Below are 27,863 nucleotides of genomic sequence, written 5' to 3'. Positions count from 1 at the left end.
GCTGCAAATCATCACAACACATGCATATAACGAAACACACTGCAAATCATCACAACACATGCATATAACGAAACGCGCTGTAAATCATCACAACACATGCATATAACGAAACGCGCTGCAAATCATCACAACACATGCATATAGCGAAACCTGCTGCAAATCATCACAACACATGCATATAACGAAACGCGCTGCAAATCATCACAACACATGCATGTAACGAAACGCGATGCAAATCATCATAACACATGCATATAACGAAACGCGCTGCAAATCCTTCACAACACATGCATTTAGCGAAACGCGCTGCAAATCATCACAACACATGCATATAGCAAAACCTGCTGCAAATCATCACAACACATGCATATAACGAAACGCGCTGCAAATCATCACAACACGTACATATAATGAAACGCGCTGCAAATCATCACAACACATGCATATAACGAAACACACTGCAAATCATCACAACACATGCATTTAACGAAACACACTGCAAATCATCACAACACATGCATATAGCGAAAAGCGCTACAAATCATCACAACACATGCATATAATGAAACGCGCTGCAAATCCTTCACAACACATGCATATAACGAAACGCGCTGCAAATCATCACAACACATGCATATAACGAAACGCGCTGCAAATCATCACAACACATGCATATAACGAAACGTGCTGCAAATCATCACAACACATGCATATAACGGAACGCACTTCAAATCATCATAACACATGCATATAACGAAACGTGCTGCAAATCATCACAACACATGCATATAACGGAACACGCTGCAAATCATCATAACACATGCATATAATGAAACGCGCTGCAAATCCTTCACAACACATGCAAATAACGAAACGCGCTGCAAATCCTCACAGCACATCCACATTAATAAACAATTAATGAAGCATTGCAAATTTATTTTCATTAACCTTGAAATTATATTTAGCTGAGGAAATTAAAGTTAGCCATCTTAAGTAAGGTTTTAGATTAATCATGTAATTATTCAGCTTATTTAGGCCAATAATATCCAAAAGATAAAGGAATCATGCAATCAGGGTGTAAAAAAATAAAAAATAAATAAAAAAACACCTTTCAGTTCACCAACAACTCCACTGACCAGTAGCCACTGCAGGATAAGCAAATCCCAGCTGGGTCTGACATTTTTTTGGGGTCTCCTTGAAACATTTCCAATGTGGTCAGTGCTATTTGCAGCAGGATTTGCAGCTTTCTTAATTTGCATGTGTTGTGAAGGATTTGCAGCACGTTTCGTTATATGCATGTGTTGTGATGATTTGCAGAGTTTCTTAATATGCATGTGATGATTTTGCAGCGCGTTTCGTTATATGCATGTGTTGTGATGATTTGCAACACTTGTGTTGTCGAATTGATTTGCTGGTGTTTTTTCAATTTGCATGTGTTTTCTTAAATTGTTCTATATACACAGTTTATTAAAATTCAAGATTTTGGTGCAAAAAAATGCCCCTCTAGGCCTATGTGCTTTGTCTCATATATAAATACATATATATATATATATATATACTGTATACTATATCACACGGACAACAAGAGCAATATGACACTTGTGCTTATTTTTGTCCTAATCTATCCCAATCTTAAATGTGATTTTATACAACAGTTCAGTAAGTAAGAAGTTGCTATTGTACATTTTAACACAATATTATGATTTTTTTAATCAATTTTGCAGACTTTGAAGCCATATCAGAATTATTTCGAATCATGTGAGATGTTCCTCAAATGATTTTCTTTTGTTCCATCGTTTACGTTAGGCCGTTGTAGCCTAAATGTTTGTGTTGTAAATTTTATGTTGAATCAAATAAAATATTTCATTCTAAAGCTACAATTTGTAATCGTTTAATTTCACAAAAGTAGCTTTAAAATATCAATCTTTTATGGGTATTTTCACAATCAGATTTATTTTGCGATGGATTAATTGAAACATCATGTAAATTTAATTTTTTAATCGACTGACAGCCCTAATAAATACATGATATAATTCAGCCCAAATATTTTTCACCATGAAAATAGCCACATAATCTGGAATGCCATTACAAACACAAACCCACACTCACACACACACACACACACATTTGTTTTTGTGAAAAGTAGGGACATCCCATATTCGTAATGGTTTTTATACTGTACAAACTGTATATTCTATGGCCCTACACCAACCCTACACCTAACCCTAACCCTCACAGGAAACTTTGAGCATTTTTACTTTCTCAAAAAAACTAATTCTGTATGGATTATAAGCGTTTTATAAACCAATGGGGACATGGGTTATGTCCTCATAAGTCACCCTCTCCTTGTAATACCTGTGTCATACCCATGTCATTATACAAAGTTGTGTCCCGATATGTCACAAACACACACACACACACACACAGAGAGAGAGACACACACAATGCCTGTATGGTGTCTGTTTTAGTGACTTTAAAAAAAATACCATTGCAACAGCTTGAGTTGCCTTGGAAACTAAATGTTTTCCCCCCTCATTGAATCTGGGTCTAAAGAATTAGTTCAAAGGTGAGAACTGTGAAAGACACTTTCTCTACACATGTCTAAGTAGCTCTTCAAGTACTGTAGGTCAAAGGTAGTTCACCACCAGAGGTCATTCTCATTATGACAGCAAAATGCATAACCTAGTTGAAAGGCTTTCCGATTGGTCACTGAAATATAGGCTACCAAATTTGCACAGCAGTGCTAAATGACACATCAGTTGGTGACAGTCAGAAGCCTTGCTCAAATACCTGTGTATGTTACCGGCAACTGTAGCAACAAAAACAACTGAAGCTCAGGTCTCGATGCGTACTGTAGCATCAGCCATTGCTCTTGACTGCACTGGAGCTGATGCACAGCTAGGGGAAGCTTTCTCTCCTTTACAGCCCAAATATATATTTTATTGGTGTTTATATAGTTATATGTTTCCTTTAACTATTATTTCTTAGATGATTTTGGAAGGCAACACATTACTACATAATATCATAATTATTAAATATTCACTTGGTTAGCTCTACAGTTATCTTGAATCAGTTCTTGATTATTTTGTGTGACATTGTTGTCTAAAAGGCAGTTCGTTCATCAGAAGTGCATTCTCATCATCAAGACAAACACTATATCATTAGTACTTCAGGAATTCAACATGCTGTAATATCTTTCACTTCAGCTTTACAGCAGTGACATCTACTGGTGACTCGAAGTAAGCGTCCTGCACGAGGCTTGATTTTTATAGTCTGCCATACTCTTCCGTTTATATTCCCTGATTCGAAAATTACCAACTTTAGATCGCTTTTTAGCAATACAATCTCTATTTCCGAGCTCATTTGAACACTATTTTAACACACTAATGGTTGTATTCCCCTCCAGACTGCTCAGATTATTTAGTTATTAGCCTACCATGTATCATTCTAATATGCTAAACATTCAGTTACTTTTCTCTACAATGAGTTCTAGACAAAAAAAAGTGATCATTGTTTATACAGAACCACTAAAACATCTGTTTCTGTAAGTATGGTAAAGCAGAGAAACTATACTATTTCAACTATAACGCTGACTCGTCCTGACTCATCACTGAACAATAAAGGTCATAAATCCATGTTTCCTCGCAGATTGCTGCCAGCAGAGGGACTCCTAGCTATTCATATCTCTTAAAGATACAGATCAACCCAAAATGAGAACCCTGTTCCAAACATTTATGACTTTCTTTGAAGAATTTATCCATCGTTTCTATGCAGTTACACATAACGGGGCCTGGGGCTTTCAATCTTCAAAAATGATGCAAAATTATCTGGACATAAATGGCATTTATAGATTTATGTACAGTACATGCTGTTATATGCTTTGAGTGGTGGATTCGTTTGATTTTATATATTTTTATTTTATTTATTTAAACTTTGTGAACCAGATCAACTTGATTCTTTGATGAGAAATTAATTAAATCAAGCTTGGCTAGTCTCACTAACTCTGATGATGTCAAGAGAAACCGAGTTCTTTGGGTTGCTAAGATCTTTTTGTGTTTTTGAAAGAAGTCTCTTATGCTCACCAAGCATGCACTCATTTGATAAAAAATTCAGTAAAAACTAATACTGTGAAATATTATTAAACTTAAAAAATTACCAGGTTTCTATTTTAATTTATTTAAAAAAGAATCAAATATATTCCTTTAATGACTAAGCAGAATTTATCTTCAGTGTCACATGATCCGTCAGAAATCATTGCAATATGCTGATTTGGTCCTCAAGAAACAATTCCTATTATTATCAATGTTGAAAACAGTTGTGCGCCTTAATATTTTGGTAGAAATTATAATAAATTTTATTCGGATTCTTTGATTACTGGAAAGTACAGTAAAGTATTTGCTACTGAACACACAAGAAAGAGAAAAAGCACGTAGAAGTACGGGAATGTTTCCTCTTTCATGGTTTTATGTATAAAAACCATTGTACTTTTATCTTCTGGTAATACACTTGCATTCAGCTTTAACATCCCTTTCCTGAGCTACTTGTGTTGAGTGGAGACAAGAGCAGCAAGAGTTGATAAGAGTGTTAAACCTCTGGTGACCAGCCAAGAGAAATGGACTGCTTCCTCACTCCTAAAGTCAAGTGTGTGTGTCCAGCACCTCCGAGCATGTGAAGCCTGAGAGCTAACGGGCCTCAGTGTTCCAGGCTCCGCGACCTTTCCACGGGGGAGTAAGCTGGACGTGGGGGGGAGGGGGCATTTCCGAGGATTGTTGGAGTTTTGAAACTATTAAATGAGGGAGTGGAATAGATAGAGGTGGGGGACACAGGGAACGGAGGGGAGTGGACTGACATGAGAGGGGAGGGAGAGGATCACTTTCGAGATGGGGGGTGGAGAGTTTCCTTAAGGCACCAGAGAGCAGCAGCTTTACAACATCTTGTCCTCTCGTGTTGGTAGCGGTTCCTGTGTGTTTTGAGGAGTACGCAGATATGGTGGTGCTGAGGTTGGCCGTGCTACTCCAGGGGCTGCTTCTCGCAGCACGATGTGAGGTCAGAGCCAGAGACCCGGAGCTAGAAGAGGAGGATGAGCTGAAGGACATGTCAGACGCTGGTGGATGGGACCACGGAGTACCACTGGTTGGGTTTGGAGCACCTCATCATGGTCAAGGACTAAACAGGCAGACTCCTGATGTGTATGGGTCTGTCCACCATCCACTTGGTCATGGACACCATGATCCCACTCCTGAACATCTTTCTCCAGACCCATCAGACCCATCAGATCCATCAGCCGGGGGCTCTTTACCTCGCACTGGGTAAGTGTTGCTGTTCTTCATTCATTCATTCATCATGCTTCATTTGATTCAAACACATAATTGTGACCACATTGTGCAATAAAGTCATTTCTTGAGGTTTTAGCTGAAAAGGGGATTGTCCACCAGGGCATTTCTCTCATAATCTATCTCATTACATGTATGTCATAAAAAAAAAAAAACGTTGTTTTTTTTGCATAGCTCATTATTTGTCCTGGCTGAAGCAGAGCAGGCTGAAGCAGAGCAGCAGCGTGTGAGGTTGAAAAAACAAAGTGAAGTTGGGTTCCTCTCTATCATTTCCTCAAGTTTCTTATCTTCTTATCAAAGCTAACTTTTGTAACCATTTCTTTACTTTCACTTTCGATCAGTGTATCTTAAAAAAAAAAAAAAAAAAAAGAAAATACGCCACATTAGGGTTAAAGCAGAGCAGCTTGTGAAGCAATCTCTGTAAAAACAAAGCAAAGTTAGGCTCCTCTCCATCATTTCCTCAAGTTTCTTATCTTCCCCATCTCTGGTACAATCAGCGTTTTGCTGATGTGGAAGCTAAACACAGGAAAGGTGTTCCAGCAAACATTTGGAGGTACCTGTTACTAAGAATACTCTAACCTCACATCTCCTCAGTGTCAAGAGTGCCCATATGTTTTCTCTTAACTCTGGCTAATCCTTATAATTCAGCCTAATTACCTGGAGCAGATAGGAGCCGAATGTTTCCTGCGCTTTGAGATCAGACTCAGTTTAATCTTTGTACAAGAGCTGGGTCACTCTTTACGTCAACCTGCATACACGCATTACACCCCAGTTTGCTCAGCAGCAGGCTTGAGTCTCTGATAACAGCCTCACTTTGTATTTAATAAGGCGTCCTTTTGATTAAAGGAAGAACACCAGGTTTGGTTCTGATTAAGATCCCATTACGACCCCATTCAGAAAATCCACTTCATGCAGTTACTGAATTTGATTTGAGGTAGCAAATACTGTACACTACTTTATTAATTACAGAATTCTAATTATGTAAAAAAAAAAAAAAAAAGGAATTTAATAAAGAATTAGCAATATTTACAACATACGAGGTACTCATTTAACGAAAAAATTCAATTATTTTAATGATCAGTTATTTAAATGCAGAAATTAACAATGAAAAATGTATGTTTTTACAGATGATTATTATTAATCAATGGCATTTGCAGTTGCAATGCTTCTATTTATTTTGTAATGTGACTTGTCTTTTATATTTTGTTGTTTATCATTAAAGCCTAGATTAGGGGAACATGAAAGGTTTGTTAAATAACAGGTGGAATTCAGGGGAGGTCTCAGTCTGCGGATGAAAGAAAAGTCCTTCTTTTTTTGGAGATGTGGTGTCTTGGCACGCATGGACAGATCTGAATAGATAGAAAGAAAGACAGAGAGAGAGACAAAGAAAGAGTTTGATGCCCAGGTGCACAAAATTGGAGGGAGCTGCAGGAAAATAGCATTAAGCGTGGATAACAAAGGGAATGTTTTTTAGTTTTGGGGAAAATTAAATAAAAATTGTCAAAAATAACTTAAATGGAAATTTCACTACACAACGTTTCTCAAGCTTACTGAACATAGAACAGCTGTTGGAATATCACAACAAATCAAATGTCAAAACAAATGACATGTTCTTATGAAACAAAACCTTGTTTTGTCAAAGTCAAATCATCCAGAAATCCCCTGAATTCATCTGAATGTGTACCTCTCTCCACACCCGTGTATTCGGTTTCTATATTTCAAATCATCTCACACACTCTTCTTTCTCTGATGTGGTTTTAGTTCATCTGCTTTCATCCTGGGTCCGTCTCAAGAAGCTGCTTTAGCTTACCTCCTGGCCCTAAAAAAGTTTTTCATATAATTTACTTCTTGGGTCTTGACCAATCTCTAAAAAAAAGAAGAAGAAAAGAAACAAGAAAATCCTTGTTTCCTTTTGTGCTCAAATCAATATAAACTCACCACTTCACTTGCTTATAATGAGCTTTATTTCTTGGACTAGAATCAGAGTAATGACATGGATGGGGAGAGGTTTATCTGTTGCAGCTGCTGTACAATAGGATCCAAAGTCAATCTAAATCCTTGATTAATAGTCATCCTTAATATTTCAACTATGTATACAGTAGGATAAATGTCGGCTGATAAAAACATCTAAACAGGTTTTCAAAGCTCTTTGATTTATACAGGCATGTGTATACGTTTCTCTCTAACTCATAATATGTTATGGCTTGGGATGTACACTGAATATACACAGTTCTGTACATAACTTTCTGTCTGTGATGCTGTAAAATTTTAGTTTTTGAGTGAACTCACTAAATGGAGACAGAAAATTAAATCGAATGGATTGAGACACAAGCTGCCTAATTTGTTTTTCTTTCTGTATCAAGGGGGCCAGAATTCGGCTCCAGATCATTCCAGCTCGATTTAACCTCTTCTTAGGGTTACAGAAGCTATAAGTAAACCAGAGATGAAGGCAGCGAGAGGCAAGTCTGTTGTGCACCATCCTTTAATTCTTTAATCCCAGTCTGCCCCAGAATAAAGCAAAATCACAGACTTGTAAACTAAAGTGATTCACGTGCTCTGGGTAACTTGTCTTGAGACTTTTAATCCCTTTACCTTCAGATCCTATTAATAAATGAGAACATTACGGTTAGCTTAGTTATCAAAACAAATATAATGTCAGAGGAATGACTAAGTAATGTTCGAAACATTCCTTGTGTTAACTCCAACAACAGAGACAAACGTCTTTACATCTGCAATATGCTTCCCCTCTGTTTGACATTTTCAGCTTGTGTGCATTACCAGAAAATGTAGTGTGTTACTCAAGAATCCCCACTTAGATGATGATACTCTGACATTTTGTATACCTTTTGTCAAAGTTTCTTCTATTTGGAGACAAGCACTAATGCTGTTTATGTAAGATTAACTGTGGCATGTATGGTACACAACTGATTTTGTTTTAGCTCAAACCTTGCGTAAAGCTCTCTAGGATAAGTCAAGCTGTAAGTTTCATAGTCTAATGATCGAAAACACATTAAGTTTAGGCGATATCAAGTTTGAAATCGAATGCGATTAATATGCGATGATATGATGATACTACTAATCATGGCACTGGCTTTACTGATGAGATGCGCATGACAATCACATGCGATTAATTGCACAACGCTACATTAGGTATTACTAATCATCCATAAATAGTGCTGTTGCTTACCAATAGTGTTTGGGAAGAGTATGTTTGTGATGTGTTTTGGCTTGTAAGTGTTGCTGAATGTAAGATGTATGATGGCCTGTGGGTTTAAAACCACATGGTACGTTACACAAATCAAAAACTCAACCTGACGTATTCCCAGTCATTTAGTCATCAGAATTCGAAATGAAGTGGTCCTCTTGACCTGATTTGCCCTACATTCATGTTTGATTAATGGAGAGACCAAGACAGCGTTTCTCATTCTCAAGCTCACACTGAACGAATTAACCAACCATTGACCAAAGACCGAACAATTACACCCAAAACTATTCACAACTCGGCAGTGGATGTGATGGATTTGTAAGGGAGGTTTTGATCCATGCATGTGGACTATGAATCATACATCAGGAGGATTGAGCAAGTTAAAACAACCTATTGCATGACGATGTTCCTCCTCAGAGGACCATTTCCAAATACATCTATCCACAGAGCCTTATCTGTCCAGCCTTTAACTTCAACAAACCTCTGATCTCTGCTCGGTGTTAACGCTAACAAAGATTCATGACAAAGATCCGCTCTAAAATAACTGCAGCTCATCATCATCAGCTCTGCCGTGACCTCAGGAAAAGGACCTCACAGCTGGTCGCAATGAAATCTTAGAGCTGTGTTTTGTCTTTCTGGTCAGCCACCCTCAATCAGTGAATGTAACCAACCTCTAAACCTGTGTCATGGTACGGACCTTCTCTGTCCTTGGTGTGAAGCGATGACCTTTCAATTTTATTTATCTCCTCATTTGTATTCAACAGGTCAATCGAGAATTGAATAGAGAACTGTTCCTCTCCCTCACTGCTTGACCAGATCAGGGATGCCATGATCTCAGCACCAGTATCAATGAGTCATGACTGTTGGCACTCAAACACCTATTCTCTGGTTCCTGGTTTGAAAGGAAGCAACTGTGTGCCATCACATTGTGTTCATAGGAATTCAATGTTTGCAATGTTATTACAAAGTATTTTTTATTTCCAATAACCAAGAATAACAAAGGTAGGGTTTTCACATTTTAACTAGCCATGGGTTAAGGTCTTTTTAAAACCCAGTCAATAGAACCATTATTTTAGATTAATTCTGATTGTATGAGGTGTGTACGTTACAGAATAGTAATAATTGCCTTTCTTCTCCCAACATTTGCATACAGTTGTTTCATTTTGCCAGTTGCATGCTACTTTCAAGTTGGTTGTGAAGTTGCTGTCACCCTCCTAACGATCCATTTTAAAGAAATAGTGTTTAAAAAATTATATTTTGTGGACATATAATGGTAATTCTAACTTTATTTTTCACTAATCTCATGGCTTTGATTAGATACATCATATCCAGTTTCACAGGGTCTAGCTGCAAATGTTCAAATATTTCAACATATTCAAGGCTCAAATCAGTTTAGAAAATTCTGCATAAATATGATTGGAACTGTTTTAATGTTTCACACTTGTAATTTTGAATGGTGTTTTGCACCACTTTTTACCCTGAAAAGAGGTTATCTATGAAGGTTTACAGTGTTTGAGTCAAGATGTTCAGCAAGAAACAGCCAATCATAAGCTGCCACAGTGCTTGCCTCATTAAATATTCATGTGCTTTGTATAGTCACATAACTTTTACATAAAGGAGGAAACTCTCCAAAATGACAATATGAAAAATGGAATCACAGGAATCACATCATATTTTCTCTTAATGTTGCTGTAAATGGGGTTTATTCCAAGAACTTTGAGGAAAACATCCGGCCGTTTATTCATCAAACTACAGTACCTTGTGATTACCATGGATGCATTCCAAGAAACACATTAAAGGGCTTAATGTGTCATTTGTTGATTAATATTTGCCGGTAGACAATGAAATATTTTTAGGCATGACCCTGAGAACTAGGAGAAAGAAGGTTCAGCTAAACACAAGTATGCAAAAATAACTATTTTATTGCTAATTGGTTACAATGAACCTCTGGCCTTGACCGAACTAGATACTTCCGATGTTTCCTAACTACAGAGTATACTTAACAAGTTGTGCGGCTGACGTTCACTCTCCCTTCCAGGAATTGGTGTGCGTTTGTTCACAAGCAGGCTGTTACTGTGGTAGTATATTGTGGAACTGAGAAGTACACCATAAGGTCCCAGAGTCCTTGTCCTAACCGCACCCCAGACTGCCAGCTAGTCATGTAAGTAATACATTATATTTTAAAACTAAAATAGGAGAAATGTAGATTCTGCACTACAAGCACAAAACCCTCACCTGTTCCATCACCTTCCATAGTTGGGATCCGGAAGTAAAAATCCCTTTCATTTTCTCAACAGAGAATTAAATTTTGCATGATGACTAATTAAATTAAGTTTTAAAGACAGAACTATGAACTATGAAGTTGTTAACTGATTGTATGCTTTTTTTGAATCCATTGGCATGCATTACTTGTTTTTTAAATAATTGTGCTCAACAGCGGAATAACTTTGTTACTCATGAATCTGCAGCGAAATAATCAATTCTCAATCTGAGTTAAGTAATTACGAGAAATACATTGTGCCGAATGAATATCTTTAAATCAATAGTTATATATTTTAGTTTTTAATTTCATTATATTATTTCTCAATGTTTTATAGGATTGTAGTTCGTCTCAATAAAGATTTACACAGTCTTACCATTGTCTTGTTGTCCACCTATTTATTTCAAATTAAAGTTTGTAATGTTGTAATTCATCTCCTAGCTGGCTGGTTTGGTTCATAATGTTTAACTCCTAAACAAAGCCTTTTTAAAACCTCTAAAGAAAAATTAATGGGAAAAACACTTCTGGAACCTATAAATTGATGAAAAAGTGCATTGGTTGAACAAACAGCTAGTCCTGCCCATAAACTCATGTCACTGATTGAGTTTTTACTGGTTGATGCATATTAAGCTAGAATAGAAAAGGTATTTTAACATAAAAACACATTATATCTCATAACTTTATCGTTATGCAACATAATTTGTATGCAGGTACAAGCTGTCCACTCGGCCAGTGTACAGACAGAAGGAGAAAATCCAAACTGCACTGCTGTGGGGATGCTGCCCTGGGCATGCTGGGAAAAACTGTGAGGAAACAGGTACTGATGAGACTTGACACAACAGTACTTAAAGGGTTAATTAATTCACCCCAAAATTAAAATTCGTCTGTGTTTTATTCACCCACAAGGCATCCTAGGTAAATACGACTTTCTTCTTTCAGACGAATCAAGTCTGAGTTATATAAAACATTTTCCTGGCTATTCCAAGCTCTATCATTGCAGTCAGCAGTGTTACAGTTGAACAGTCCACAAGTCGTCAAATAAAGTGCACACATCCAAAAGAAAACATGGCACACACCGCTCCGGGCGGTAAATAAAGTCCTCCTGTAGCATATCCATGTGTTTTTATATGAAAAATATCCATATTTAAAACATAAGACACTTTTCTCTCACATCTGTCGACATTACGTGATTAGTGACAAATGAGGAGAGAGAACAAAAAATGTCAGTCATGAATTAGAAATACAAACCGAGGATTTGTATAAAAGAAAAAAAATTATATTTGTCTGCGGATTTCAATATAAACCAAAATGAGGCTGGTTTTCCATGGCTAAAGTAAGGAAACTGCTCCCTTTGCTCTTATACACAATCTCACTAGACTAGCATGTCTCAGAGGGTGCATGCTGCGCATACATCATTCGTTATCCGTCCGCATATGACAGATACCAGAAGTGAGAGAAAAGTGTTTATTACATTTCAAATATGGATATTTTCGTTACAAAAATGTATGGATTCACAATAGGAGACCTTTATTCAGTCCTCCCGGAGCCGACTGGGCCTTGTTTTATTATGGATGCTTTCGCTTTATTTGATGAATTTTGGACTGGTCAACTGTGACACCCGCTGACTGCAATGATAGAGCTTTGAATAGCCAGGACAATTTTTTTTTATATAACTCTGACTGGATTTGTCTAAAAGAAGGAAGTCATATACATCTAGGATGCCTTGAGGGTGAGTAAAACACAGGCTAAATTTCATTTTTTGGGTGAATTAACCCTTTAATGTGATATTGGAATCAAGAACAAGAAGTGCTTGCAATACCACGCCTGACTTGCTTTGTAAGTCAGCGATATACTTGTTTGATTCTACACTTCTATTTCCATTTCCAAATGATTGACATGATGTTACTCCTCTCTCGTGTACATGTAACAAGATTAAAGATCTGAATACACTGCTTGTCCAAACATATATAAACATCTCCCTTTTAATGACCATGCATGGCTCTTTCATGTTTTTTGGACAAGATTGTCCTAAACCGATGCAAAATGGCTTTTGTAAAAGGAGCTTTTCACTAGTGAGGTGCCACATGTTCTTGAAAACAAGAACGGCTAAACCAGGCAATTTTCTTTGTCTCCGTTTTTTCTTTGCTCAGTCAAAGATGGCCACTTCTCAGAATCTGAAGACCCTAGCATAGCAAGCACAGCACATCCAGAGGGACATGAAGCAACAGACAGACTGTGTAAAAACTCTTTCATCTTTAAATAAGTTAAAGATCTACAGTTTTGCCATCTGTAATTGAATGAACTCTAATACAACATGGATAGCTGCTTCTTTGCATGCTGATTGGCTAATACAGCATTCTAGCCATGCATGACTATATACCTGTAACAGACTGACACAGACTGGCTGCTGAAACAAACTGAGGAAAAGAAAAAAGCGTTTGTGCAATTATTAGCTGGCTATGAGAATGTTATTGCCCCACATGGGAGGACGGAAAAGGGCGTACGAGCATTCTGAAGGCACGGGGCGAGCCCACACAGACTGTGCTTCAGTCCAAGCATGGACAAAACAATAATACACACATGCACTGGAGCACGCTAGAATAATAACATGATTCAGAGGAGGGCGTCAAATCCACATCTCTAAAAATAATCCTTCGAGTTAGTTGTAGGGACACAAACAAAGGCTTGGGACGCAAACTTGGAAATTCCCATGCTCCTGATCAATCTGATACCAAGTACTCCTACTAATGACCTTCCTGAGATTCAAATGCACAGGTCAAAGTGCACATGATGGCAATGGTATCATCAATCAATACAATCCCAATGCCATGTTTGATTTGACACTACTGTTTTTCCTTCTCTTTTCTTAGGACATCACAAACCAACTCAGGAGAACGGCGAGCAGAATGATTATCAAATGTTTGGCGGTCCACCATATGAAGCTCAACAACCTGATGTAGAGAATCAAACTGCAGCAGAGCCCACAGATGACTATGAGCATGGCCGTCATGCTAGCCACGACCACTCTGAGAGGAGAGGTATGTTCAATTTTATATGCAATATTCCTCGTGGACTTTGCTTAGACCACATAGAACTTGCTAACAAATTGCTAAATGGGATTGCAGATGTTGACATGAAACATCAACATGCCAAACTGGTCAACTCATTTACTCTATAGTCCACTTTTAGTCTTCTTGTGTTTATCCGTGCACTGTTGAAACTATTCAAACTCAAACTTTCCAACCTGTAGATTTTAAATAAAGACAGAAAAGTTTGAGAAGCTTAATTGATTTGACGCTGAAGTAATGTGACCATGGTGTCCATTATTTATAGCCTACCTTTAGGCTTCAAAATTGGCAGTTAATTGGTGTTTTTTTGTAGAGTATGTGAAAATCCCCTTTCCTCCATAACTTTCTCTTGTAATATATATTCAATAGGTCTCTATTTTCACTCTGTTGTACATCCAAAGACTAGAAAACAAATCACGTGTGTTGTCCGCACCAGAAAGTTGCTTGCCGGACACTTCCTTTGGTTGTAATATGCATTGTCAGAGATATTATTCTGTCTGTCTCGTCCAGAGCCGGTCTCTCGTACATCCTTCTGTTCTGTCCAGAGGATGCCGGATTAACAGAACAGTAAATAATGTTGCAGACTGGGCGAAAACCTCCATTCCTCTGCTATGAAATCTCCTCCTCACTGTGCCTTCTCATTACTAGTTCCTGCACAGGATATCCTCTTTCCCTGGGAAATAAGTCCCCCATACAAACATTGTATGGTTGTGAGTGTGATGTCATGTTCTATGGAAACGACAGAGGTTCAGATATAGATTGAATCCAGGCACAAAACAACCCTGAGAAAACTTTGAACGGCTGGAGCGGTATTGATGTAAGGACACATTTGTCACATAAATATCGCTTGAGAGACTCTTTTAAATGTGCATTCTCTCACAGAATAAGACAAAAGAATGAAAAAACTTTGAAGTCTGAAGAGAGAATTTTCTTCTAGTTACCCTGTTCTGGGTAGGCAGAGCTTGCTAATAATAACAATGTTGTCAGGGTAATAAAAGTTGACTCAATCATATATATTAGATTTTACAACAGAAAAAAAACAGCAGGAGCATAAATTCTGAAGCTATCTAGACAGTGTTTTGAGAACATGTCTATATTCAGCTTCCCAGCAGGGAACTTGTAGATGTGCAAATCTCTTCTTGCTTCAAACACTTAACTAAAACCTGTTCTCAAAATCCAAAAACAAAACATACCACACACAGTTTCTTACAATGCAGGGGGTGTGAAAGACCTTGGGCTGATGACGGGTCAGTTAAAAGGTTCAAAGGTCGGTTGAACGACTCAGGCTGAAATGGAAATGGACATATAAATCATTCCGACATATTTTAGATGTTTCCTCATGAGCAGGACAAAAGGTCAAACAGGATAAACAGCATCACAGGGAAAATTATCTAAGAATGAGAATAGAATCAAATTTCTATTTTGGTAATGTGGTTCTTATCCTCAAAAACTGTTGCTTGGATTCCCCTCTTTGTACGTTGCTTAGAATGTTCAGAGAAAATAATGTGAATATATCTATTTTAAGCTTTTCTCCAAACAAGGCCAAATTAAAGTTAATGTGTCTTGGTTTCATCCCATAATATCTTTCTATTTTTGCTCTAAATGAAGGTGTTCCTCAACCTGAAACTCCTTACCTTCACCACGGGCTCCTACCAATCTTTAAAGACGCTGTGATGTCTCACCTGCAACCTATGTTGGACGGTTTCAATCTAACCATGGAACGGCTTTCTCAGGAGGTGCAGGGTTTGCAGCGGGACATGGCCCAACTCCGACATGAGCAGGGGCAGGGGAGGGTCACTAAGCCTCTGGAGGTTGGTGGTGAGGAGCACCATCCACAGGAGGCTGTTGAGGCAGAGTTGAGGGAGAGTTTACAGAAACTGGAGGAAGTGAAAACTCAGTTTCGCATCCACCGCGATGAGGTAGAAGCGAGTCTCCACTTGCAGCAAACCATGCTGCACTACAACCTGACGAATTTCAAGACAGACATAGATGTCAAAATCAAACGTAACCAAAAGATGTTACAGGTTAGAATTTTTACTCAACCTCGAGACACTTTTATATGTGCAGAACTATTGTACTGAATGCGTGTCTTGCTCTAGGTGAATCTCCACTCGCTGAACACGTCAATGTCTGAGGTGCGGCAGGAGCAGGAGAGGCTGGATGAGGAGCTTCAGAAGATTGGGCCTGAAAAGAAGACCAATCCTTCACAGAGTCAGTATTATGAGAGCACAGCTGTTTGGGAGGCCATCACACGTCTGGACAACAAAGTTATCAACAACACAGTGAGACTTAGTGGCTTGATTGAAGGCCATGAACAAGTGACTGCAAACATTGAGGACCTCCAAAATGGTTGGAAAGATCTGGACGATAAAATAGTCCAGACTGGCCGCAACAGCCAGGTTCAGTTTATGGAGACAGTTTTAGAGGTGGAGGCAGCCAAGGTAGCAGTTCTTGACCGCATTAATGAGCTGAACGGCAACATCAGTGTTCTCCAAAGCACTCTGCAGGAGATGGAGATTGAAGTCGACAATCTCTTTACGGATTATTACAAGCATATAAGTTCGGCAAGAGAGGATTGTGACTGTATTGCGCTTGGAGCATCGGTGACCCAGTTGGAAGAAACTGTAGCTAATGTGAAAGAGATAGCGAATGAAAATAAGCTGGCCCGTGAGCGTAAGGCTCAGGAGATGTCAGACAGTCTGTCTTTGATTCCAACTGTGGAAGATCTGAAACTAGGGCTACAAAATGTGCAAAAGTCTCTTGCTTTTGAACAGGAAAAGAGCAGAATGTTACAGCACAGTGTGATGCAACTCCAGGCCTCTCTTCTGGGCAACCAGCAGGACATTGATATACTCCAAGAGCATGACAGGGCCAAGGTCAAGGAGATCCAGCAACTACATAGCATTTTCAACACCTTGCTCCAGGATGCCATTCGTCATTCGAATGTACTTGAGATTTTGCTTGGGGAAGAGGTGTTGGAGGTCATGGCATGGTCTAATGAGGAAAAAATAAGTTTCTCTTTACCAAAATTGAAGGAAAGCATCAGAGATATGCAAAAACAGATCAATGGACACAGTCGCAGTTTGGCCTCAATGTTGAACTCTGCTTCGCCTCAGGTGATGGCAGCGGATGAGCCCTCAGTGCTTTCAGACTGGCCCTCGGTGGGCATCAAAAGAAGATTTGACCTTTCCGAGGAGTACTCTGATAATGACTTCTGGACTTTAGAGAAAATGGTGAAAGAACTTGCAGCTGACATTAAACAGCTTGAGAAACATCGTTGTTCTTCTTGCTGCAACTGCACTAGAACTCCCCCTGGTGGCGTGAAACTGCAGTCAGAGGTGGATACTTTGCGTAAGGACCTTGAGACCCACCTTAGAGTTTTTAACAGCATTTTCAGTAATACAGAGGGACTTACTGACCCTGAGATATCCGTAGATTTGAATAAACTGTCAGCTTTGATGAAGAGAAAGGAAGCAAAACAGCAAAACAGGAAACAAAGGAAGAGAGCAGATAACAAAGCTGTTCAGACGGGAGAACGAGTGAATTACCGCTTCAAAAGAGATGCATCACTGGAGTCTGCAGGTAAGGACATAAATAAACATACAGTACCTTGCAAAAGTATTCACACTCTTAATATTACAGCTAATGTAACTTACAGGGCTTTCTCTATTAAAGAACTGCCCCATTAAAATTATTTTAATATACTGTTGTTTTATAGTTAGGGAGCCTTGATGGGGGGAAATTATATTATGGCCACAAATAAAAAATGAATGAACCACTTTGACTTAGTTCAATCTTGGCCATGAGGAAACAAATTAGTACAATATGGCAATTATTAAACTAAAATGAGCGAAATAATTCATTGAAACATGACCATTTATTAATAGGTTGTGGGAACAAAATTTTCAGAGACCCTTGCCTTAAATAACTAAATATAACATTTTCTATACAGAAATAATGTAATTATTTAACATGCTACATTAAGCATGTCAAATGTTTTTCACATTGAACCAAGAGTAAATGTTAGTTGACATTTGTGACAAGAGCACCCCCAGTGAGAGTCAGTTGTAATTGCATTATCTTTTTCTTTTTCTTTCTCAAAGCATTCATATTTTAATGCCTTTTCATTATCATTTGGTTTCAAACAGTGCTTCGTCAGCTCCCAGACAGTCCAATTATGTTCTTGGCCAGCACCACAGAAGGTGCTAACGGACCCGGTACAGTCCTTTTTGAAAGCGTGACCCTAAATCATGAACAGTTATACTCGCCAAAAACGGGCATATTTCGTGCTCCTACTTCTGGTGCTTACCTCTTTGTGGTAACACTGGACTTTGGACCGGGCCCATGTCTGGCTCAATTAAAGAGAGGTGGAGAGGTAGCGGCCTCCTTACGGCAGAACCAGAGGAAGTTGGGTGCACCTGCAACACGTGTCTGCATCCTGAGGATGGAGCAAGGAGAGGAACTCCGTCTAGAGCTGCTACAGGGAACGATAGAGAGCAACAACCCACAAGATAACACGTTTGCGGGTCTACTGATGCTCCAGACCACCTGAGAACATGCAACTTACTAAAAGTGCAAAAGGACTGCAAGATGGCAAACATATATAATTATTTTATTTTTTGCACTGCTCAACACTTCAATTTCTCATTCAGGATCTGAGAGACTAAAATAACAGCTAGCAATTATGAAACTTACCTTTGGTTTCAGTGTGACAACTACGATATTCCTAATAAGCGGAAAAATGGATGTCAAGGTATTTTACTTTTTCAGTTCATACCAAACAAACAAAACAACCCACAGAAAAAATTTGTCCTAAAATTATATTTGTTAAAGATTACATGGACAAATATTATACAGTTCGAGGCTAATCTTACACAGGGGCTGAATAAAACAAAAAGCAGTTTCAGAATTATACAGGTTATTTAATATATTACATAGCGATGGGCTGGGTGATACTATGGGAGAGCACAATGAAATATCTACAGGCTTATATACAGTAATGGGGAACAAAAACACATCCTTTCAACATATTTCATAACTCAGATTACAGTGAGGTGATGCATTCTCAGTTTTTGGATGAAGTACAGAAGCCTTAGGGCATGGATGCAAAATTCAGCATTTGGGAAAATGTAAGATTCTTCTGGAATAGCCATGATTCAAACTTTCTTTAATGCAGTCAAAAGCTAACCTAATGTTTTAAAAAACCCTTTTAGCCACAGAAAAGCATTTGGTACAGATGATGAACAATTTCATAGATTTAATTTTCATACTTCTTTTATAGTAAGAGCAACAAATGTATATTCATATACAGTAAATCTAGTGTTTCTCTAGCGTACCGTACTGTATGCTGAAGTTATCCACAGATAAAGTTTCCTTTAATAGATCTATTATTTATTTTCAGAATATTTTAAATCCTTTTGTAAGCATGTCAGTAACCTTGACATATTGTGTTAATCAAGATACCCTTTTGACATTTCCGGGCATACTGTTCGACAAAGCACCTTAGTCTGGCACGTAGTATATTCACACATCCTGTCTTTAAGAGTCCAGATAGTGGGGGAAAGAACGATTGTGAATTGTTCAACTACTATTAAAAATCGCATTGGGCTTTTCAATGGCACTGAGAAGAATAAAAAGTAAATAAAACACTGCATTTTCTAAAGAATAAAAAACAAAATGCATGGGAGTTCTGTAAACATGTTGTGCAACATTGTGTGTTTTGGATCGTACCAGTTACCAAGAGCGTATTTTGGCAGCCCTTACTGAAATATAAAAGCACTGATGTCTAACAGATGTTACAGTCGTACCCTTCACCTTCAGCCTCCTCAAAACATAAACACAGTTCAAACAAGATTCATAACATTGGCAAGGACATACGCTCAGAATATCACCAAATCCTCGAAAGTCACAAAGTAATCCGTACCAAAAAACCTGCACCCAGCATCTCTAAATAAAGTGAACTCGGGAATGTATCAACCGATCCCCAAAAAAACACTCCACTAAGTTTGGCAACTTTGAAGGGCTGTTCATACTGACCGCAGTGAAGTAAGAAATCGCTGCAGCACTCGACCTGTCAGTATGAAGACTTTTCTTTCCTAATTCAATTCAGATGTATCTGTAGCTGGTTCACTTTATGAAACTATACGGTCAAAGGCTTGCACACTGGGAATGTTTTCTATTTTGAGGATGTTAAAAATAGCATGCTTTAAAAACACAAACAATATATACAGTTTAAGCAATAGCCATTTTGACAAATTAAACTGCATCTACTGAAAACGCAGCATGCATCTCTGTACCTTTAACCTTTTGTGGCAGATGAGAGAAGAACTTTTGTGTATTTAAATCATGATTCTTAAAATGCCACACATCAGGTAGTCTACAACAACTGGACGAGATTATATTGATAGCATATTGTTTTGCTCTGTTGTCAGTTAATCTATTACTATAATATATTACACATCATACATTAAATCACAGTATGCTTTACACAGATTCCATGAGAAGTCCACAGCATTTCATCCATATGGCAGGAAGTCTAAAGAAACATATGCAGAATAACTTGAGTGTATTTTAAGGCAGTGGGGTCTGTTATTCTTTCCCACTCTACTGTTTCAGTCTGTTGCAGTAATCCTCTCATCCAAGTTTGCAATGACAGAGCTTTCACAGAAAGCAGCAAAGGCACCATTGTCTGATCCAACAGAGAACGAGAGCTTGCTATATTTCATAGTTAGCTGTGTTACCATCACCGACTCTCCTACTACTCTGTGAAAGGTACAATGATGTCAGAGACGAAATAAAAACCACTCAGATTTTAATGTCTTGCGATTCCACCATTTTTGCTAAAGTCTTCTTGACACGGAGGATGGTCAGGCGCGACGCGGGATTGTGGGCCCAGCATTCTGACATCAGCTTTAACATGGCCCTCAAACACTGGGGAGAAGAACTCTTATTAGATTTCTCTTCTGCACATATTTATCAACTCTACTAATAGTTACTAAATCTGTCAACATGGCGCCATCTGCTGGATGACTCACCTCATCACTGTTCCATCTGTTGGATACAGTGGGCCGCAGTCCTTTGACGCACACAACCTCAAGCATATCCGCATACGACGGATCTGATGGCACCATCTCATAATACGGCGGCTGATAGTCCTCGACGATACCTGGGAAACAATCATTGGATGGATTCTTCAATTATGAATGGTTTAAATGTAAGCAAGCATCCACGACAGGAAGTTTCCATTTTAGATCAAAATACTTCAAGTTGCAATGAAACCGAATTAGTGACAGATCTGAATGAAAATTATTATCAAAAACAGAAAACTTGGTTCTATCCATCAGTTGCTGATTGGATGCAGTTCTGAATGCAAGCTTGCAGTTGATTAAAAGAAAGAGGCGGGGCTTATGCAGACAAAACGATTGGACAAGTCAGGGCTTTTTGACTCCACAATCTCCTAATTTGCTGCTTATTAATCGTTAGTAAGGTAGTTGTTAAGTTTAGGTATTGGACAGGATTAGGGATGTAGAATATAGTCATGGAGAATCTATAAGTACTAATAAACAGGCAATATGTTAATAATAGGAATACTAAAAAGCAACTAGTTAATAGTGAGAATTGTTCCCTATACTAAAGTGATATCAAAAATATTTTAACAAAACAAAAGAAAGATTTGCCAGTGAATACCTCCAGTGACACAGCGTCTGGCTATTTCCCATATAACCAGGCCATAACTGTAGATGTCCGCCATGATGTAGGCCTGGAAGTGGTTCTTGTTCAGAGTCTCATCCAGGACCTCTGGAGCCATATAGCGTCGGGTGCCCATACGTGTGCTCAGTGGGATGTCCACTTCATTTGTGTCACTGAGACAAACAAAGAAAACGTTACTTCCTCAAAATGACTCTACAAAGCACTTCAAAATGAACGAAGAGTGATGAAGCACCTGTTGAATTTGACGGCAAGCCCGAGGTCAGCGATGCAACAGGTGCCGTTTTTCTTTATGAGGATGTTCTTGCTCTTCAGGTCTCTATGAGCGATGGCTGGCTTCCCCTGCGTGCCGTAGATCTCCGTGTGCAGGTGGCACAAGCCACAGGCTGCAGAGTAGGCCAGTTTGAGCAGGGCCTGCGTGTCCAGAGTGGTGAACTTCAAATAGTCATACAGAGAGCCGTTCTCGTGGTAGTCTGTGATCAGGTACAGCTGCGTAGATGCTCCAGTGCCATTAATATCAGCAGCAATGAAGCCTTCAGACAGATCGAAGAGTTGGGTTACACAACTGATTTACAATCTCAAACACTACACATGAACGAGATCATCATGAAGTGTACCTAGTATGTTCTCGTGTCTCATGAGCACAGTTTGGTAGATCTCTGTCTCCCTGAACCAGCTGGCCTCCTCTCGAGTGAAGAACACTTTCACTGCTACCTTCTCGCCCCTCCACCGGCCGAGCCACACCTCTCCATACCTGCCTTTTCCAATAAGACGCACTGTCTGGATCTGCTTGGCAATGGTGCGCTGCACCTGTTAGAATGAGCAGGAACACGGTGTATGAAAAATGAGCACCTACAGTCCTACAAAGACCCTACGGTCTGCATTTCTGATTGCTCACCAGCAGGGGGAGCCCGGAGCCACTGCCTGAGGTCTGAGACTGGTTGATGAGATCTTTCAGAGATTCTCCTGCTGGGATAAAGGCCTCGTCCTGCTCCAGGTCTCTGTGGTAGCGTTGCCTCTCTGTCTGCCACTTATACCTGAGGACACAGTCGAAAACAATATCTTTTTTTACAGCTGTACTTCAAATCCGAGAGCTCTTTCTTTTTTTTTTTTTTTTTTACCAACATGACATGTTTTGACAGATAGCTCAGTAAACAGAAACTAAAAAAGATTGATCTGTTATAAAGGCAAACTTTTCCATCGTTAGTAGTCTTGCCCCTACTTGCAGTAACCGAAGTGTTTCTCTTTTGACAACAACAGGCCATGATGTGGGTGGCATGTGTTTTCAAAGGTACTATGCAAAAACAGCAAGCATTACAGTTAAAGTTAAATGATGTGGAAAAAATGGGCACGTCACAAGCGGCTATTATATGTAAGAGCTTCAGTGCGGTGATGATCTCACCTGTAATAACAGATGACAGTGACACAGATGAGGGTGCAGAAGCACACAGTCACTGAAATGAGGAAGGCCAGCCAGTGAGGGTCTGGTGGTTCTGTAAAGACATGAAGAGAAAACACATGTCCATCATTAAGGCATTAGGTTAACCTGGGCTCAATCAGCAGGCCTGGTCAGAATATTATTTTGTTAAATTTAACAGAATGATTTTGAATTTTTTAATTCTATGATGAACAAAGTTCAGTATTTTTATTTAAATATTAATTTTTCAAATTCAAATTCAAGTTTATTACTGACAATTTTGATCCATTTGTGCTGAATGGAAAACATTAATATACATTAATCCCTATATTCTTTAAGGATATTGATGAAAAATTATGGTATATCATGCTTAACATTACTAATTGATTTTGTCCCAGACAAACCATTCTGGCAACCGTCACTGCGATCTATTTTAGCTAGCTAGATTATGTGTTTATTTTGTTTATTATATAATATGTATGATATTCCAGGTAGTTAGTACTGAAGCATACCAGTGTCTCGAGGCGGTAACTCTGGCTTTAGGTCTCGATTACAAAAGTCAAACTGGCAGCATTCGATGGTTCGACGTGTCTGTGCAAACTGTGAATCCTGTGAATAATCAAATGGGTCAAACTCAGAAAGTCTAATATTTAATTACACAAGGTGTCAAAGCATAAAACACAAGAGACAATGTTTCTTACCTTGCACTGAAAGTGAGAGCCCTCATATTTCATACAGCCTGAGCTTAAGATCACATCTCCATTTTCATCTTCCTCAATGATGGCAAAGCACTGCCCATTTGTCCTGTTATGTTTTAAAGAAAAGCAATCTGCTTAATTTTTTTGACTACCAATAAACAAAGCACAAACATGTGCAATAATCACAGAGAAGGTGCCTTACTCGCAGGTGTTGTTCTTGGCGTCATCAGGGCAGTGTCCTGAGCAGTGGCAGCTGAGGAAGCGGGCAGCATCCTCTGGTGCCACAGTAGAGTCGCCCCGGGGCCTTCTGGAGTCTGAGCCAGGCTTCACTCCAGTGCCCTGTAGCACATGGTCGGGATTCTGACCTGCTGTAAGGGACAAGACACTTACAATCAATGCCAGACCGGGTGAGCAAAGAAACAGTATGGCCAGTAGTTGTTAATAAACCAAAGTCTATGGTTCCAGAAACCCACACACTAGTGTTTAATAGTTTGGGGTCAGGAGCATTTTTTAAAACAAAATTAATACTTTTATTCGGCAAGGATGCATTTAATTGATCAAAATGACTGTAAGGATATTTACAATGTTTCTTAAGATCTAGATCTGTTCAAATTCAGTTCCTTTGATATTTATCAAATAATCCTGAAAAAATATTACACCTTGCTAACACTTTTTCAGTTCTATGATAATAATAAGAAATGTTTCTTGAGCAGCGAATCAGCATATTAGAATGATTTCTGAAACCTGTGACACTGAAAAGTGGAGCAATGAAGCTGAAAATTCAGCGTTGCCATAAAGAATAAGTGACATTTAAAAAGAAAATTAATAGAAAACAATTATTTATAAGTGTAATAGTATTTCACAATTTTAATTTGTAATGGAATTTTTGATAAAACTAATGCAGCCTCTGTTCGCACAAGATAATTCTTTCTAAAACATTAAGAAAAAAAAAAAACTACGACAAATCTAGGTTAAAATGAAGCAATGTGCATCTTATTTCTCTTCATAAAATCTCTTAAGTAGTGACTTTGATACCAGTCTTTCTGAAGTATCTGTAGCAAACAGTCGATTTAGTTTCCTGTTCTGGCTGACAGTTAGCTAATGACATTTAGGTATCGTGTCAATCCTAAACAAATTCCCCATCCTTCACTCCTCTGGAAACCTGCTCCTGTTCAAATGCAGCCCAACTACCATGTGCATTCATGTATGCCCCTTTCTGTTTCACACCCATTCATTTTTCTTTTTATTTGAATTTCAGTTCAATAAAGGCCTCTGAGACATGTCACTACTGATCTTACGGTCTTATCATCATGTCACAGTGCATGAGCATTCTGTTGAGCATGACTCCAATCCAGTCCAGACCTGTCTGTAACACAGCTAATCACTCACAAAGCAGCAGTTTGAGAGACTGGGCGGCAGGGCGACACGGTGCTCTTTATCAGCTGCATTCCATCTTCAGATCCCATTACTAGTCTGTCTTACACAGCCTTCCCGTGTGCTACTGATCTTACAATTAGACTGGACTTTCCTCTTGGACTAATTCTATTTGAACTCAGTGTTTAACCCAGTTAATCCACATAATAGTTACCATAAAAAAAGGTTTTCATTTTTAAAGCTCTAAAAACCTTACAAATTTTTAGTGCACTTCAAGCAAATATGGAAAAAATAAAGAGTCTCAATTAAACGTGCAGGTTAACATGATTCGTGCAAATTTTCACATGACCAGAGCGGTTTATTTCCTGCCTGCATCTTGAGATGATGATAATGTGACTGCATCAAAGCTCCAAAACGAAAGGCCAGTAAAGTATGTTAACCAATATATGACACAGATTTTTGGTAGACATTTTCTTTAAGGTGTCTAATATAAATATATGAATATTATGTGTGGTCATAGAATGAGTAAACATCTTGATGGTCACAAGAGTGACCGGTAGGATAACAGTGAACTCAGGTATGCTTCCTATAGCAGTTGTTAGTGAAAATTACACTGAAATGTTGCAATGCCTGTCACGATAATTAAATAACCGTCCAATCACGATTATTTGATTCAACCGCAACCGCCATTATTTTAAAGGGGATTAAGGGGGAGTCGTACACTAGGGCTGAAATGATTCATTGAGTTATTCAATTAACTCGATTACAAAAATTCCTTGAGGCAAAAACTCTGCCTCGAAGCCTCATTAAATTCCTATGACTCGAAGGGATCTGATTTACATGGACCTTTGTTCAATGTTCAGGAAGCACACCATAGCGCGTGATGCATTTTGAATTTAGTTGGCGCGATGGCGGAGAGTAAAGATGTCCATTAACGGCAGAGAATGTCTAAAGTTTGGGATCATTACATTCTTAAAAAAATTTGAGAACAAGGTGCAATGCGTCTACTACAAAGTAGACCTGGCATTCCACAGCAGGACATCTTCAATGATTCAGCATCTGAACCGAAAACATCCACTTCATGCTGTTTCACCAAGCGTCGCTGAAACAAGGTAATGTAAGTAGTAAACATATGCACCCTTGTCTCTCTCACACGCCAGTCAGACCAATCGTGGCAATGCATCACATATGCTTAAACTTTTATGTAGCCACACAACAATAATTTCAGTATGTATTCACTGTATACACCGGGACGTGATGTTGTGACGCGATTTTTCGAACGGATGCTTCACCTAAAATGCACCGTGATGCAAGTCAAATGCAGCGTTCTATTGAAAATGAATGTATGTAACATCAACACCCTCAGAGCACTTGTTCTCTGCTGCTGGGAACTTTGCCTCGAAACGTAGGGCAAGCCTAAGTGCTGAGCATGTGGATATGTTGACGTTTCTCCATTGCACCTATAAGCTGTTGTAGAATCTGGATCTTACACTCCAAAAAAATATCTAAAAAAGGATTAAAAGATAACAACATAATTATTTGCTAAAACCTTAAATTATATAATAAAAGTCAGACATTTAAATCGCAATAACCCTTACTATTTTTAGACAATTAATCGTCAGCCAAATTTCATAATCATGACATGCCTAGCAATGACAAAATGTTGCACTAAATTAAAGATTCAAATGTAAGAAATAAGATACAATATTGATGTTGTAATACTGGTATTACTAATATAAATATTTTATGATATATTTTACAAGAAGTAACAATTTTGAAAAACATCGATTTTTTTTAATCTCTGTATTTCTATCAATGTTGTATAAGTTTTTTTTAATGCATAATAGTAACCCCTGGAATCAAACAGTTTAAAATAGCTCGGCTGAGATATAAAACAATTTTTATGACTGCAGAAATATGTTAATTCAGTACACACATTATCTCACCTGTCACAATTGAGACCAACCATAAAACAAAATTTTTCACAAACTTTTCCCAAACATTCTTAAAACACAATTACTGAGTATTTCAAAGGGTTACTAATGACGCATCATTGGATATATTCTTGTCTGGGAACAATTTGGGATTAAACAGTTGAACAAGAGAGCTGGGCACAATTCACTGCATAATTCAAATGGATCGCCTACAATGTACTGAAAATGTGATTGATGATCACATACAACTCAATATAAACACAGTATGAGCCTAACAAAATAGGCAGCCAGAAAGAAATGCTATTAGAAATATGATATCATGAAGAACACATATTTTTCCTAACATGTGTAAGCATATCACATCAGTTTGCTTTGCAACCGTTGAATGACCCACGGCAAAACAAAACTTTAATATTCAATTAAACTTAATAAAGTTAAAATGGATTTTACCATGCTGTGAGTGCTTAAAGAGAAAATTCTGTTATCATTTCTTGCCCTCGTGTTGTCCCAAACCAATAAAACTTATTTTGTCCTGTACAATATTTTGGGAAAATATGTTATTAATTCAAACAATGAAAGCCAGCGCTGTTCAATGTTGTTTTTGGTTTGGAACAACACGAGGGTGATAAAAAGATTAAATGTTTGGGTGAAACGTCCCTTTAACACTCCACAAGCCATATTATGTAATGAGGTTCATGAGACATAATTTGTTTTAGTCATGACTGTTGTTTATATAACAACTCTAGTTAAAGTTGCAGATTAAAAACAATTTTACAATATTTGCTTAAAACAACATTAAATCTTGAAGGTGTGGAAAGAGGAAATTGTGTTGGTATCCAACGTATCCAACAGCATTATGGGAGTCAA

The 27,863-nt window shown here is 38.3% G+C and overlaps 2 protein-coding genes across 2 annotated transcripts in view; one reads left to right on the top strand and one right to left on the bottom strand.

Annotated features, from left to right (window-relative positions):
- Positions 1 to 4,880: 4,880 nt before the first annotated feature.
- On the top strand, positions 4,881 to 19,562 carry LOC127970798 (multimerin-2-like). Its single transcript, XM_052573533.1, has 7 exons — positions 4,881 to 5,309; positions 10,577 to 10,699; positions 11,509 to 11,615; positions 13,669 to 13,836; positions 15,475 to 15,890; positions 15,966 to 17,448; positions 18,015 to 19,562. The coding sequence occupies exons 1-7, from the start codon at positions 4,987 to 4,989 to the stop codon at positions 18,416 to 18,418; spliced, it is 3,024 nt and encodes a 1,007-aa protein (XP_052429493.1). The 5' UTR covers positions 4,881 to 4,986; the 3' UTR covers positions 18,419 to 19,562.
- The window catches only part of bmpr1aa (bone morphogenetic protein receptor, type IAa), a 23,341-nt gene continuing 14,245 nt past the window's right edge, over positions 18,768 to 27,863 (bottom strand). The window contains exons 4-13 of the mRNA XM_052573534.1: positions 23,891 to 24,056; positions 23,692 to 23,794; positions 23,503 to 23,599; positions 22,976 to 23,066; positions 22,472 to 22,610; positions 22,191 to 22,383; positions 21,809 to 22,106; positions 21,553 to 21,728; positions 20,901 to 21,031; positions 18,768 to 20,796 (exon numbers count right to left, since the gene is read on the bottom strand). Of these exons, the coding sequence (XP_052429494.1) occupies positions 20,671 to 20,796; positions 20,901 to 21,031; positions 21,553 to 21,728; positions 21,809 to 22,106; positions 22,191 to 22,383; positions 22,472 to 22,610; positions 22,976 to 23,066; positions 23,503 to 23,599; positions 23,692 to 23,794; positions 23,891 to 24,056 (1,520 nt within the window). The 3' untranslated portion in view covers positions 18,768 to 20,670. The remainder of the gene's footprint in view (positions 20,797 to 20,900; positions 21,032 to 21,552; positions 21,729 to 21,808; positions 22,107 to 22,190; positions 22,384 to 22,471; positions 22,611 to 22,975; positions 23,067 to 23,502; positions 23,600 to 23,691; positions 23,795 to 23,890; positions 24,057 to 27,863) is intronic.

The sequence above is a fragment of the Carassius gibelio genome, chromosome B13 (genome assembly GCF_023724105.1).
Source record: "Carassius gibelio isolate Cgi1373 ecotype wild population from Czech Republic chromosome B13, carGib1.2-hapl.c, whole genome shotgun sequence".
In the NCBI taxonomy this organism is placed as follows: domain Eukaryota; kingdom Metazoa; phylum Chordata; class Actinopteri; order Cypriniformes; family Cyprinidae; genus Carassius; species Carassius gibelio.
The sequence above is the reverse complement of the archived record's forward strand: the minus strand, read 5'-3'. Positions and strand labels throughout refer to the sequence as shown.